The 14,140-nt window shown below is 66.1% G+C and overlaps 2 protein-coding genes across 2 annotated transcripts; one reads left to right on the forward strand and one right to left on the reverse strand.

The window, feature by feature from the left end:
- Window positions 1–9,109: 9,109 nt before the first annotated feature.
- HPCA (hippocalcin) lies at window positions 9,110–10,659 on the forward strand (the record flags this gene model as incomplete). Its single annotated transcript, XM_084222717.1, has 3 exons — window positions 9,110–9,487; window positions 10,213–10,318; window positions 10,526–10,659. 3 exons carry the CDS (start codon window positions 9,110–9,112, stop codon window positions 10,621–10,623), a joined length of 582 nt encoding a protein of 193 aa, XP_084078843.1. The 3' UTR covers window positions 10,624–10,659.
- A 657-nt stretch (window positions 10,660–11,316) lies between these two features.
- TMEM54 (transmembrane protein 54) lies at window positions 11,317–13,282 on the reverse strand (the record flags this gene model as incomplete). Its single annotated transcript, XM_084222482.1, has 6 exons — window positions 11,317–11,409; window positions 11,640–11,774; window positions 11,859–11,948; window positions 12,196–12,255; window positions 12,549–12,742; window positions 13,270–13,282. The coding sequence occupies 6 exons, from the start codon at window positions 13,280–13,282 to the stop codon at window positions 11,317–11,319; spliced, it is 585 nt and encodes a 194-aa protein (XP_084078608.1).
- Window positions 13,283–14,140: the final 858 nt, after the last annotated feature.

Genomic DNA, 14,140 nt, shown 5'->3' on the forward strand with positions numbered 1-14,140 from the left:
CGGCGGAGCCGTTCAGCACCGCGGAGAGCGCCGGTGCCGCCCGGTGCCGCCGGTGCCGCCCGGTGCGGCGCGGCTCGGCGGGGCTCCGCTCCGCCCGGCAGCGCCCGGCTCGCCTCGGTTCGGTTCGGTACGGCACGGCACGGCACGGTACGGTACGGTACGGTACGGCTGGGCTCGACCGGGAGGCGGCCCCGCCGAGCCCCGGCTCCGCCCGCTGCAGCGCCGGGCAGCCCCGCTCCGGTCCCTCCCCCGGCCGCGGAGGCGGCGGGACGGGGGCGGCTCGGGCCCCCCGCTCAGCACGGCCCCGCTCGCTGCCTCAGTTTCCCCGTCCCGCCCCTCCCGCCCCCGCCAGGGTCCCGGCACAGCCGTCCCGGGGGTGCTCGGACACCGGGGGTCCCATCCCGGCCGGGAGCAGCCCTGGGGCGCAGCAGCGGGGACGTGGCACCGCCGGGGTGTCACAGAGCCCCTGCGGGGCAGCAGGTGCTGAATTCCGAGGGAAGAGGATCCGAGGAGCCTCTGGAATTAGCCGTGCCTGCAGGGTAATTAACCGGCACCCTCTGATTGATGCTCGCTGGGATGGGAGCAGAATCCAAGTCCCCAGCTCAGCTGGCAAATCGTGCGACACTGGAGGGGGACCCTGCTGTGACCCCGCTGCTGCTCCCCACCGGCAATGGGGTGTCCTGGCCCTGGGAGGGGCTGCACGTGGGGTGGGGGGCTCTGTGCACGGGTGACACCTTCCAGCACCCAGGGACAGCCCTGACTGCGGCACCCACCCGTGCTGAGTGTTGGGAGTGCTGGCTGTGTGTCCCTCACTGTCTGTCTGTCTGTCTGTCTGTCCCAGATGTTCACCTGCCACCTGCCCGGGTGTGCTGGGGACTCCCAGGAGCGTCACTGTGGCAATCCCGGTCCCCATGGGCTGGTTCATGGCCCGGTGGTTTCTCCCTGCTCATCCCTGCAGCTGGATGGAGAGGGGGGTGAATCAGGCGTGGGGGGCTCTGCCACCCTCCCCTCGCCACCCTCCCCTTGCCACCCTCCCTCTGGCCATGCAGAGACCCCCCCCCACCTGAGGAATCCCCAGAGATCCTTCCTGGAGAGTGACAGGACCCAAGGGAGAGCCAAAAAGCCTCTGCCAGAGCCAGGGGACAGCCAGGGGACAGCCCTGTGGTGCCACTCCAGCTCCCTGTGCCCAGCCTGGGTGATGACAGTTCCCAGCACGGTGTCTGTGCCACGGTCCCTGCTGCATCCCAGGGAAATGCCTGTGGTGCCTCCCTTTCATCTCCTGCCTGGCAGCAGATTAAAATTTCATCACTTCAGAGCTGGGGAAGGTGCAGGGGAGGAGCAGGAGCCCTGGGATGGACAGGGGGGTTCAGCCCCTCGCTGGAGCTGCCTGCACTGAGCTTGGGGGACCCCAAATCCAGCCTGGGCAGGAAGGAGCAGGATTTGGGCACAATGCAGGGATGGCTGGGCTGGAAGGAGCAGGATTTGGGCACAGCCCTGCAGGGATGGCTGGGCTGCAAGGAGCAGGATTTGGGCACAATGCAGAGATGGCTGGGCTGGAAGGAGCAGGATTTGGGCACAATGCAGGGATGGCTGGGCTGGAAGGAGCAGGATTTGGGCACAGCCCTGCAGGGATGGCTGGGCTGCAAGGAGCAGGATTTGGGCACTGCCCTGCAGGGGGGTGGCTCCAGGCCAGGCTGCCGATTCCCCTGGGCCTTCCTTCACCAGAACACGAGGCTGGGCAGGAGACTCTGCTGGGCTCAGGCTCTTGGTGGTGCCTCCTCCATGGCCTGCACACCTGGAGCAGCACCACAAACCCTGAATTCTGGTACCAGTGATGCCAGAACAGCTCCAGGAGTCAAAGCCAAGGTCCCAGCAGGATGTGCCTCTGTGCCAGCAGCAGCAGCAGCAGCTCCCCAGTCTCTGCAGAGGGAATTCCAAGTCCCCCAGCAGTGATTTGCAGGGATTGGCACGCAAAACCAAGGATTCCCTGCCTGCCTGGACCCCATCCTGGGCCAAGGCTGGGCCCCAGCACATGGGTCGGGCAGTGTTCTGCCCCAGTGGCTCCTGGCAGATGTGACAAGGCTGGTCCCTGTCATCCCACTGCCTCCCAGACTCCCACAGGAGGGTTTTGGATGTGTCCTGGTATTTTTCCAGAGGCTGAACACAGCTACCACCACAATTTCTTGGCTTTTTCCTTTCTCCCTTTCCAAATAAAGGAGGAGCATTGCTCTTTTCCAGCCCCATGACATCTGCCACGCCCAGCAGGTGCCCTGGGATGTCACCACCGCACTGAGGTCCCCTCTGGGGGCTCAGGTCCCGGCTGCCCCCGGGTTCCATGGGACAGCCCACGCTGTGCTTGTCCTTTCTCTGTCCCCTCTCCTTTCCCACCACTGGCCAAAGCTTTTTGGGGTGTCCTGGTCCCCCTGGGCTCCCCGTGCGGTGCGGAGCCTCCTCTACCTCCCCAGCCCATCACTATTCAAGTCACACGATGCCCGTCACGCGTCCCCCGTCTGCCAATTAAGTCACAGCTCTAATTACGCACTCAGGCTCCGCAGACGCTCCTCTTCCCTCTCCCGGCACCAGACGGACACCTGGGAGGTCGCCAGCTGTCCCACCCCTCACAGCCAGCCCTCCTCACTGCGCCGGGGCCGAGCACCGAGCCCGCAGCTCTGTGACACCAAAAAACTGTCCCCAAATCGGTGATGTGGGGTGGGGCCGTGGGGAGGGGCTCTCTGTGCAGCCCAGCAGGGAAATGGGGCTGGATGTCCCCCAAAAGGGACAGTCCCATTCCTGGGGGGTTGTGGTGGCACAGAGGGGCGCACTGAGGGGGGGCAGGGGGTTCAGAAGGTGCAGGAGGTGCGGGGGGTGCGGGGTACAGGGAGCTCAGGGGGTACAGGGGGTACAGAGGGTACAGGGGGTACAGAGGGTACAGAGGGTACAGGGGGTACAGGGGGTTCAGGAGCTGCAGGACGTGCAGGGAGCGAGGGGTACAGAGGGTTCTGGGGGTTCAGGGGTTCAGAAAGTGCGGGATACAGGGGGCTTAGGAGGTACAGGAGATGCAGGAGGTGCAGAAAGTGTGGGATACAGGGGGTTCAGGAGGTGCAGGGGGTTCAGGGGGTGCGGGGTACAGGAGGTTCAGGGGATTCAGGGGGTTCAGGAGGTGCAGGGGTTTCAGAGGGATTCAGGGCGTTCAGGGGGATTCAGGGGGTTCAGGAGGTGCAGGGGCTCAGGAGGTGCAGGGGGTTCAGGGGGATTCAGGGGGTTCAGGGGGATTCAGGGGGTTCAGGAGGTGCAGGGAGTTCAGTTTCGGGGAGCCCCCGCATCCCGGCGCTGCCGAAAGCCGCTGCTGCCATCTGCCGACACCGCGCCGGCTCCGGCCCCGCGGAGCGCCGGGAGAGGATGGGGGGCACAGCCGGGACCCCCCAACATCCCCCGGGCGCCCCCGAGACAGGACCCGCACCCCGGCCCCGCCGTGCCCCGCGGGTTCTGCCGCAGGGGCTGGGGACAGCTTGGCCGGGAGGGGTCCGGGGTGTCCCCGCTGGGAGCCCCCGGCTCGGAGCCCCCCGGCCCCGCCGTCCCGGCTGCCGCTGCCCCGCGGTGTCCCCGAGGGTCCCTCGGTCACCCCATGGGAAGGGGCGAGAAGCCGCGAGAGGGAGCCCGGGGCCCGCGCGTGGCCGCTGCACTGGGGACAGCGGTGGCACCGGTGGCGCTGGTGGCACTGGTGGCGCTGGTGATGGCGTTTAACCCCTGCGTTCCTTGACGAGGGCGGGGAGACAAGGGACAAGTCTGCGTGCAGACCCCTCTGGGTCCCCCCCAGTGTCACCCATTCCTGCACCATGGGGCCGTGCCATTCCCAGGGTGGCAGTGCCACCTCTGCAGCCCTCGGTGCCCGGGCTGGGACACACAGGGACGAGCTGCAGCCCCCGGGCGCCCTGGGCATGGCCTGACCCCCAACAGAGCCCAAACTGGGGCAGAGCTCAGGGACAGCCCCGTGCCCAAAGTGCCCCAAAGCACGGCCCAGACCGGTGTCACCGCTCTGCTGAGCACACGTGTCCGGGTGCCACACGGTGTCCCCAGGAGCCCCGACCTTGGCTGGCAGGGCAAGGTGACCTGGACGTGCAGGTCAGCACTGCGGGCACCACACAGGGACAGGGGGACAGAGGAATATGGGGACACAGGGACACGGGGATAGAGGGATACGGGGACACAGGGACATGTGGATGCGGGGACATGGGGACACGGGGATACAGGGACATGGGGACACAGGGACACGGGGGCACGGGGACATGGGGACACTAGGACACAGAGGACATGGGGGACATGGGGACATGGAGACACGGGGACATGGGAATATGGGGACATGGGGACATGGGAACAGAGGGACATGGACACACGGGGATACAGGGACATGAGGATATGGGGACATAGAGATATGGGGACGTGGGGATAGAGGGACACGGGGACACGGGGACACCAGATGGAGCCACTCGGTTCTGAAATGTTATGAAACGTCCCCGAATCCCCCGCTGTAAGTCAAGGTTTAGCGAGAGTGGCTCCTGATCCCGATGAGATGGGGCATCACAAAGGGCTTTGTATTCCAGGAAGCCTATTAGAGCTTTAAATTATACAAATGGGCTTTTTCCCAAAGATCCTCATTATCTGGGTATTTGCTTTTAATCCCCGGCTCTTCCCGCTGCCCCTGCCCCACCCTGCCCTGCTTACCTTGTCCTCCGCAGGGCCAGGGCATGGGGACAGGGACAGGGACACGCTCTGGGGACAGGGACAGGCCCTGGGGACAGCGTGGGCCCGCGGGGAGGGGTCTGTGAGGTATTTGGGACACCCTGATTGTGCTCACTGGTGCAACGAGGGGCTGAGCCCCGTCCCAGTTTGTCCCAGTATCCCAGAAGGTTTTTGGGATGGTGTCTGCTCTGTGCTGAGCACCAAACCTGTCTGGACGCCCCCACGGCCATCCTGGGTACACCCGGGCTCCTTCTGTGCCCCCCTGGCTGTGTGGGCACCCACGAGGACCCTCCCGTGGGCACTGGGGGGTGATGCTGGACCCCAAATCCCCGAGCTCTGGGCAGCCTGAGCATCACGGAGACCCATCAGCTTGGGGACAACAGCCGGGGCCAGGCCGAGGTCACCGCACACTGCCCGGGGCACACAGAGGTGTGTGCGAGCCCTGGGAGCCCTGACCCCCGTCCTGGGGGTGTCCCCTCCCCTTCCCGGGGTGTCCCCTCCCGGGGTGTCCCCTGCAGCCCCACCCCACCCAGCTCTGCCGCAGCCAAGCCTCGGGGGCTTCACGGCTGCCATGACAACGCAGGATATTCCCACCGACATCCGAAATCCCTGCAGGGAGGAGGAAGGAAGAGGAGGAAAAGCAGGAGGAAAAGCCCAGGCAGGCATCGGCAGCACCGCGGTGTGTCCCCAGCAGCTTTGGGACGATGCCACAGTGGCACTTGTGGCTGTTTCAGCCTCTCCTGGCAGCGCCCTCGGGCCAGCAGGACCCAGCCCTGGCACCCCCAGGGCACCACGAGCTGCTGCCCATCCCCGTGCCAAGGGGGGCTGAGGCAGCTCCAGCCATAAACCCACAAAATTTTGGGGTGGAGGGGGTGGGAACCAGGCAGGATGAGCTTGGGAGGGGTTTGCCCCCGTGCCAGGGACCCTGGGAATCTCTGGGGGTTGGATGTGGTGCCTGTGCCCCCCTCCTGGGCATTATCCCCCCCGTCCCTCCTGCAATCCCTTCCAGCTCGGGGATTAGGTGGGTTTAGGGTCGGGTTGGAGTCGGAAATGGGATGCTTTCAAATCAGCCTGCGTCACTTGTGCCTCTGTCACTCATGCCCAGGGGGATTAAAATAGATATGAAGATTATCAGAGGGGAGCTGCACCCCCACCTTGGGGCCCCCACTCTCCCTCAGCCCTGACACTGCTGCCTGTGGGGTGCTCAGCTCCAGCACCCCAGGATGCCTCCCCAAAGGCACAAACATCTCCCTTTTCCTCACCCTTCTGCTCACACCCCATCCCACCCCCTCCCCAAATCTCCTTCTGCAACAGGAGAGGAGAAATCACCACTGCAGCACCTCCTCCCTGCCAGCTCCTGTGTTCCCAGCCCAATCCCATTCCCAGAACGCTGCACTGGGCTGGATCCCAGTGCCCAAACCCCGATTTGGAGCTCAGGGAGAGTTCCCAGTGCCCAAACCCCAACCTGGAGCTCAGGGAGGGTTCCCAGTGGCCAAACCCCAACCTGGAGCTCAGGGAGAGTTCCCAGTGCCCAAACCCCAACCTGGAGCTCAGGGAGAGTTCCCAGTGCCCAAACCCCAACCTGGAGCTCAGGGAGAGTTCCCAGTGCCCAAACCCCAACCTGGAGCTCAGGGAGAGTTCCCAGGTTCCTGAGTGGGAATTTTTCATTCCTGGGCTGTGTCAAGTCCCCGTGATCCTCAGGGCTGGGCTGCTCCTGTTCTCTGTCTCTGTTTGGTGCAGAGCTGATGTTCCAAAGCACACCTCTGGGCTTTGGGTGCTGTGCCAGGACTGCTCCCTGTCCCCTGCCCTGCTTCAGCCTGGCTTTGAGGCCTGGAGGTGCCAGGAGGTGCCCAAAGCCCCTCAGCCTCACTGACCATGGCCTTGTTTGGGTTGGAAACTCACTCAGTGCCACCCCTGCCACAGCAGGGACACCTTCTGCCACCCCAGGCTGCTCCAAACCCCATCCAACCCAGCCTTGGACACTTCCAGGGAGGGGCAGACCCAGTTTATTAATGCCCAGGAGATTTTGGGGTGAATTAGCTCCATGCTGGGTCCTTCCCCCAGCTCCCCGTGGTGGAGCAGCCACCCCAGCACCTCCCTGCTCCCCCAGGCCAGCGGTGGGGCCCTGGCTTTAATCACTTGATGCATTTTTGTTTGTGTAATTCCAAGGAGAGTGGCTCCTGCTCCCATCTGCCCCTGCCATCTGCTGCCCGGGGCTCTGCAGAGGAGGGAGCTGGTGCTGGAACCCAGCTGGGAATGGCACCTCCTCATGGAGAGCATCTGTCCCCACTGCAGCCCTTTCCCAGCGCTCTGAAATCCACTTTGCTCCTTGCTGCAGTCTCTGGGGATGCTCTGCTGCCCTTGCCCGAGTCCTGGGGATAGCCAGCCCAAAATGTCCCTTTCTAGTCCCAAAAAGCCTGGCCTGGCACCTTCTGGGGCCAGTGGAGACAGCGTGTCCCAGTGCTTCCAGTGCCCTCCCAGTGCTCCCAGTGCCCTCCCAGTGCTCCCAGTGCCCCCAGAGCTCTCAGTCCCCCAAGATTTCTCAGAGTTCCCAGTGCACAAAGACCTTCCAGTCCACCCAGTGCTCCCAGTGTTCCTTCCCAGTGTTCCCATTGCCTGAAGACTTCCCAGTGCTCTGAGCCTTCCCAGTCCCCAAAACCTTCCTGTTCTCACAGTGTTCCCAGTGCCTGAAAACCTCCCAGTGTTCCCAGTGTTCCCAGTGTTCCCAGTACTCCCAGTGTTCCCATTCCCCAAGACCCCCCCGTGCTCCCAGAGCCCCCCCAGCCCCTCCTCCGGGGGTACAGGGGCTGCACCCCGAGCTCTCTCGGTGGGGCGCAGTCCCGGGGGGGTGCAAGGTACCCCGGGGGGTCCCAGGGAACGCTGCCGGTGCCCTCCCGGTGCCGGTGCCCCCCCGGTGCCGGTGCCCCCCCGCCCCCCGGCGCTGCGGCGGGCGCTCCCGGGCTGCGGTGGCGGTGGCGGCGGCGACAGCGGCCGTCTCCGGGCAGGTAGGAGGTGGCGGGGACAAGGGGCCCGGGGGGGACACGCACACACACGAGCGGGGGGCACCGAGGAGCCGCCGAGCCCGGGGCACCGGCGCGGACCCAGCCCCGGGCACGTCCGTCCCCGCCGGCGGCCGCAGAGCCGCCCCCGCCCCGCCGCATCCTTCGGGGGTGCTCGGGGTCCCCCGCGGTCCCCGACGTTTCTTTCGGGGCTGCCCGGTGATGCCTCTCCGCGGGTGTATCCCGGCAATCCAGGGTGTCCGGTTTGGGGGGAATCCCCCGGAGCCCCCCCGCCCCCGGAGGGGATCCCCTGGGAGTGCCCAGCCGCCCCTCCGGGGGTGTCCGCTGTGGGGGGGTCCCTGCAGAGCCCTCTCGGGGTGCAGAGCCCCCCGCGGGTTCCCTCCCCTGTCCCGGGCAGTGGGGAGGGATCACAGACCCCGGGCATTGGGGGTGGGGGTCGTGCCGGCCCCGGGGGGACAAAACCGGGGACCCCCGAGTGGGGTGGGGACAGGCAGGTCCTTCCTCGGGCTGCTGGAGCGGGGCTGGAGCCGTGGGGGGGATGGAGAGACCCTGAGGGGTCCCAGCCCCCCGAACTGGGGGATCCTGGCTGCTCCTCCTGGGGAGTCCCGTTTGCCCGGAGATCCGAGGGAATCTTTGGGGGTTTGGGGGTGCTGGGGTCTCTCCCCACTCTGGATGAGGCAGCTCCAGGCGCCGAAGCCCCCTCTGCACCCTGGGCACCCCAGGGGGGTGGCAGTGGGTCAAGGTCACCACAGAGTCCCCAGGCTGGGCGCTGGACGCCCTCCCTGGTGAGCTCCTCCTTGCTGGGCCGGGTCCCCCCGGGCTGGGGGCACCCTGGGGCAGGGACAGAGCCCCGAGCAGGTCCCTGCCACCCCCAGCCCTTCCCGGGGCTCCAGTGCCCGCCGGAGGCATCAAATATTAACGGAAAGAGCGGAGGAGCTGAAAATAACCCTCCTCCGAGGGATCTGACCCAGATCCGGCCGGCCCAGAGCTGGGCTGGACCCAGAACCGCAGGCACGGCTCTGCCGGGGCCCCCTCCCCTCCTCGGGGCCGCTCTGCCCGGCTGATCCCACCTATATATCACCTATATATTATGCAAATGAGCTCTAAGGGCTTATTACGCAAACAGGAGGGGGCTGGCGCTGCCCGGCGCTGGGTGCTCCCCGGGGCCGGCCCCGAGGGCTCAGAGCGGCCGGCGGGGATGGAGGGAGCAGCATCGGCGTCCGGCCGGGTGTCCGGGGGCTGCCAGCGAGCGCTGCCCCGTCCCTGTCCCCTCCTGTAGCGCACAGGGACCCTCGAGCCCGGCCAGACCCCTGTCCCCGCAGCGCTCGCGTCCCCCGCGTCCCAGCGCGATGGGGAAGCAGAACAGCAAACTCCGCCCGGAGATGCTCCAGGACCTGCGGGAAAACACGGAGTTCTCCGACCTGGAGCTGCAGGGCTGGTACAAGGGCTTCCTGAAGGACTGTCCCTCGGGCATGCTGGACGTGGAGGAGTTCAAGAAGATCTACGCCAACTTCTTCCCCTACGGCGACGCCTCCAAGTTCGCCGAGCACGTTTTCCGCACCTTCGACACCAACGGCGACGGCACCATCGACTTCAGGGAGTTCATCATCGCCCTGAGCGTCACCTCCCGCGGCAAGCTCGAGCAGAAGCTCATGTGGGCCTTCAGCATGTACGACCTGGACGGCAACGGCTACATCAGCCGGGAGGAGATGCTGGAGATCGTGCAGGTACCGGGCGGCCCCGCCCCGCCGCGGCTCCCGATGCGCGCTCCGGCTGTCACCGCGCTGCCGCCTCCCGGGGTGCGGCTGGGTTGGGGATTTCACCCCGTGGGACCCCCGGGACAGGGTTTTGCTGCAGCAGGGATGAAGCCGTTGCTGCCTCGTAGCTGTGGCTGCAGGGGTCATTTTATCCTGGAGCATCCCGAGTCCTTCCCTGCCTGGGGATGTTCCTTTGTCACCCCATCCCGGCACTCTCCCGTGCTTCCAGGGCGGGCAGTTGTCCCCCTTTGTCACTCCATCCCGGGACTCTCCCGTGCTTCCAGGGCGGGCAGTTGTCCCTCTTTGTCACCCCATCCCGGTACTCTCCCGTGCTTCCAGGGCGGGCAGTTGTCCCCCTTTGTCACTCCATCCCGGGACTCTCCCGTGCTTCCAGGGCGGGCAGTTGTCTCCCTGCACGCCTGGCAGTGTTGGCAAATGGGCAGGAGATGCTCTCCTTGCCCAAATCCCTACCTGGTGATTCTCAGTGGCATCCCAGCGGCCAAATCCTCCCTGCAGGAGCAGCTCCAGCCCCGGCTGTGCTGGAAGCTGAAGTTCCCACATCCCAATCCCATGGGAAGGGTGATAAACACCAGCCCCATTCCCAGGGAAGCAAAGCCCAGAGCTCTGTCCCTGCCCCAGGTGGGCGATGCCAGGAGCCCACCCTGACCCACCCTCACCCCCTGTCCTTCCCCCAGGCCATCTACAAAATGGTCTCCTCTGTCATGAACATGCCTGAAGATGAATCCACCCCGGAGAAAAGGACGGACAAAATCTTCCGACAGATGGACACTAATAACGACGGTAAATGAGAGGAGCTGCAGGGGATTAGGGAAAGGTCTCATGGCTAAATCCAGGGCTCTCAGGAGGAGCTGATTAAATGGCTCATGTCCCAGGGGCTCAGGGTGCTGGGCACCCCAGGGTGCTCCCCCCGGGTGGGGAGGGGTCCGTGGGCTGCTCTGGGTGGTCTCTGGTGCTGGTGGGTGGCTGAGCTGTGTCCCTTCCCCACAGGGAAGCTCTCGCTGGAGGAGTTCATCCGAGGGGCCAAGAGCGACCCGTCCATCGTGCGCCTGCTGCAGTGTGACCCCAGCGGGGCCATGCAGTTCTGAGCCCCACGGACCCCCAGAGCCCCCCCTGCCACCCCCCACCCTGCAGATGGTCACTGTCCCTTGCCCAGCCCCTGCAGTCCCTGCTGTGCCCCCACAGCCCCTCGTGGGATGAGAGCTGGAGCCCGGCTGATATTGGGGTGAGGGGGGCCCGGGGCACAGCCCCATCCCTGGGGGGCTCCTCAGTGGCCTCACTGGTGGGAGGGTGGAGGCAGGGCCTGCCCTGAGTGAGGACAGACCCCCCAGCACCAGGCTTGGAGCAGGGGGACAGCCCAGCCTGGTGGGACAGGTGTGGGGACACAGCCCAGGGGACAAAGCCCCCGTGGCTGGGGGGTCCCCAGCACCCAGCCCCACGAGGGGACACCCCCAGGGGCAGGGCTGGGTGAGCCCCTTCCCCACGGCCAGTGCAGGGGGTGGGGCTGCGCTTCCGGGCTTTAATACCTGCAGAATAAACTTTGTGTCAGTGCAGTCCGTGCTGGGAAAGGGGACACGGAGCCCCTGGGGGAAGTTCCTCCCTGCAGGGCCCGGATCCAGGCCGGTTCCATCCCTTGCTGCAGCCCAAGGCCACGGGATGGGCTCGTGTTCCAGGGGATGCGTGCACTCGTCCTGGGAGGCAGCTGAGTCCTGTCGTGGGGCTGGGCCGGTGCTGGAACGGGGCAGGAAGGGCCAGGACACATCCACAGGGTCATTCATCCCTCAGAGCCGGGCAATTTCTCCACTGTCCAGTCTCAGCAAGGCCAGGCACTGCCCGGGCCCGGGGCTCTCCACCGGGGCTGCCTGCAGAGAGACCTGGAAGCCAGAGAGAAGGATGAGAAGGGGAGCAGAGGGGACCCACAAATCACCCCTGGGCACAGCCAGGTCTGCCCCGGCCCTGCAGGGAAGGGGTTGGGGCTGAGCCCATGAATCAGAAATCACCTTCAGCCCTGCAGGGAAGGGGTTGGGGCTGAGCCCATGAATCAGAAATCACCTTCAGCCCTGCAGGGAAGGGGTTGGGGCTGGGCCCATGAATCAGAAATCACCTTCATCCGGAGCATCCCGCGGCAGCAGCGGCCGAGGCGCAGGAGCTCGAGGGTGAGCAGGAGGCAGCGGATGCTGAAGAAGATCCCCATGGCCTCCAGCAGGATGGAGACGACCCAGAGGGACAGCGTGGAGCTCTGGGAGGCAGGGGGGGAGCATCAGCCCCCCGCACATCCTCCCCACCCCCGGCACATCCCGTCCCCAGCCCGCGGGGCACTCACGTAGACGCGGGTGGGGTCGAAGGGGCACTCGCGGGACACCGGGGCCGGGGCGGCGCTGCCGGGGGAGCAGGGGGCCAGCAGCACCCGGCCCTGCGTGCCCAGGGTCAGGCCGATGGCCACGAGCAGCCCCAGCAGGCAGCACAGGCTGCACAGGCTGCTGCAGGCGCTCAGGGCCAGCAGAGCCCATTTCTGCAGGAGGGAGAGGAGAGGAGACGCAGCAGTGGGGACAGGGGGATGCTCCCTGCCCAGGAGGGACCCGGAGGGGCTGTGGGGGCTGTGCAGGTCCCTGGGAGGGCTGCACCCCCCGGGTGACGGGAGAGGGGCTGGGGGTGCTTACGAGGGCAGCAGGGCCGGGGTAACGGGAGAGCAGCAGGGCACAGACTCCACAGGAGATGGTCTGCGGGGAAGAACGGGGGGTCAGCGAGGGGCAGCCCCTGCCCCACGGACACCGGGCCCCTTTCCCTGCTGGGGCTGTCCCTGGGAGCCCATCCAGGGGTACAGAGCTTCCCCTCCCACAGCCTCACCCAGCAGCGAGCCCCGGAGTGTTGAATTCCCCAGGAAAGGTTTGTTTCGAGTGGGGAAGGGGAGACAGAGCAGCGTCCATCCTGCATCCCTCCCCTTCCCACCCTCCCCTTCCCTCCCTCATCCCTCCCCACGTCCCCCCGTGTCCCCAGCCCGTTCGGGCGGTACCAGCAGTGCAGCAATGACAGAGGCGCTGTTGGTGACACCGTAGTGCAGGGAGGTGGCGTCGCGGGCGGTGAGCACGAAGCGCAGCACGGTGCCGTGCACCAGGGCCCCGGTGATGAAGTTGAGGTGCCCGACGATGAGGAGGATGAGCCCCGTTTTCATCAGAACCGTTCGGTGGCTGCTGGGATCGAGGTGACCTGAGACGAGGGGACAGGAGGGTGTGGGGTGGCCAGCACCGAGCTGTCCCTGCCTGGCACAGGAGTTTGGGGACAGCCCCAGAGGACGTGGCCCGAGCTGGCAGGGGGATGAGGCAGGAGGGGATGTGGAAGTCACCGGTAGCCCAGGTATGCAGACCACTGGTCCAGCCAGCTCTCGTGGGACTGGAGCAAAGGTGCGGGGCCAGTGGCCATGGGGACAGGGCCCCTGTGGGGCAGGGAAGAGCTGGGGCTCCTCGGGGTGAGGAGGAAGCTCTGGGAGAGCAGCTGGCCCCAAATGGCAGCTCCAGGGCTGGGTGCTGGCAGCCAGCACGTGGAGGAGTGACTGTGGGGCTGTTCCCCTCTGGAAGCCACCCTCACACAGCCATCACCACCGGAGCTCAGCCCAGCTCCTTCCCCGACCGATCCGAGTCCCTCAGCTCCTCTCCCTCCCTCCCTGCCTCAGTTTCCCCTGCAGAGGGCAGAGATGGAGCCCTCCTGTTGTGATCCCCACGCCGAGCTGGACTCACCCGCTCGGCACATCCTCACCAGGCCGGGATCAGCCCGTCAGAGCCCCTCGGTGCCCCTGCCCTGCCCTCAGCCCCCGGATCCATCGGCTCTGGGACGGGGCAGGACCAGGACACCGGGGCCACCCGGAGCCACCCGCCTGCCGCTCCAGTTCCTGTCAGACCAGCTCCCCGGGACAAAGGGATAACTCCACCTTTTCCTGCGTGTCCCACCCCTGCCCTCCCCTTGCTGCCAAGCCAGCAGCCGTGCCGTGACATGCCGTGCTGTGCCATGCCATGCCATTTCGCCATTCCAGGCTTCCTCATCCCCCTCCCCACCGTGCCCACACCCCAAAGCTGTGGCACAGGATCCAGCCAGGCAGGTCCCAGGCTCGGGCTGAGGGTCTGGGAAGGGGCAGCCCCTGGGGCTGGGACACTGCCAGGCCACAGGGCAGCAGTGCCAGGGGCTGCCCTGCAGGGACAGGGCAGAGCAGAGGGGTCAGAGCAGGTGGTGACCTGGCCTCAGGTGACTCAGGAGCTGTTTGGTGACCATGGCTCTCAGGGAGCTTCCAGGGAAATTCCAGGGACTGGGATGGGGACAGGACTTTGCTGGGGTGGCTGTGGGAGGAGCGCCGAGTTCAGCTCACACTGAGGGGCTGTGGGCTCCCACAATTTAATTCCAGGGGCAACTCTGGTTCCTGGGACTGCTCTGGGGAAAGGCACTGGCCCCAACGCCCCACCTGAGCCACTGCTCTCAGCATCCTCAGCTCCCACACAGCCACAAGCGCTGGAAATTTGCCTTTTTTTCCTGTTCTTCCCCTCCTTTCACCTGTACCCAGCCCTGGTGCACAGGGAGAGGGAGAAGAGAGACGTCTCCTATTCCCAAGCCTTTGGG

This window comes from Fringilla coelebs, assembly GCF_963513975.1.
Source record: "Fringilla coelebs genome assembly, chromosome: 28".
In the NCBI taxonomy this organism is placed as follows: domain Eukaryota; kingdom Metazoa; phylum Chordata; class Aves; order Passeriformes; family Fringillidae; genus Fringilla; species Fringilla coelebs.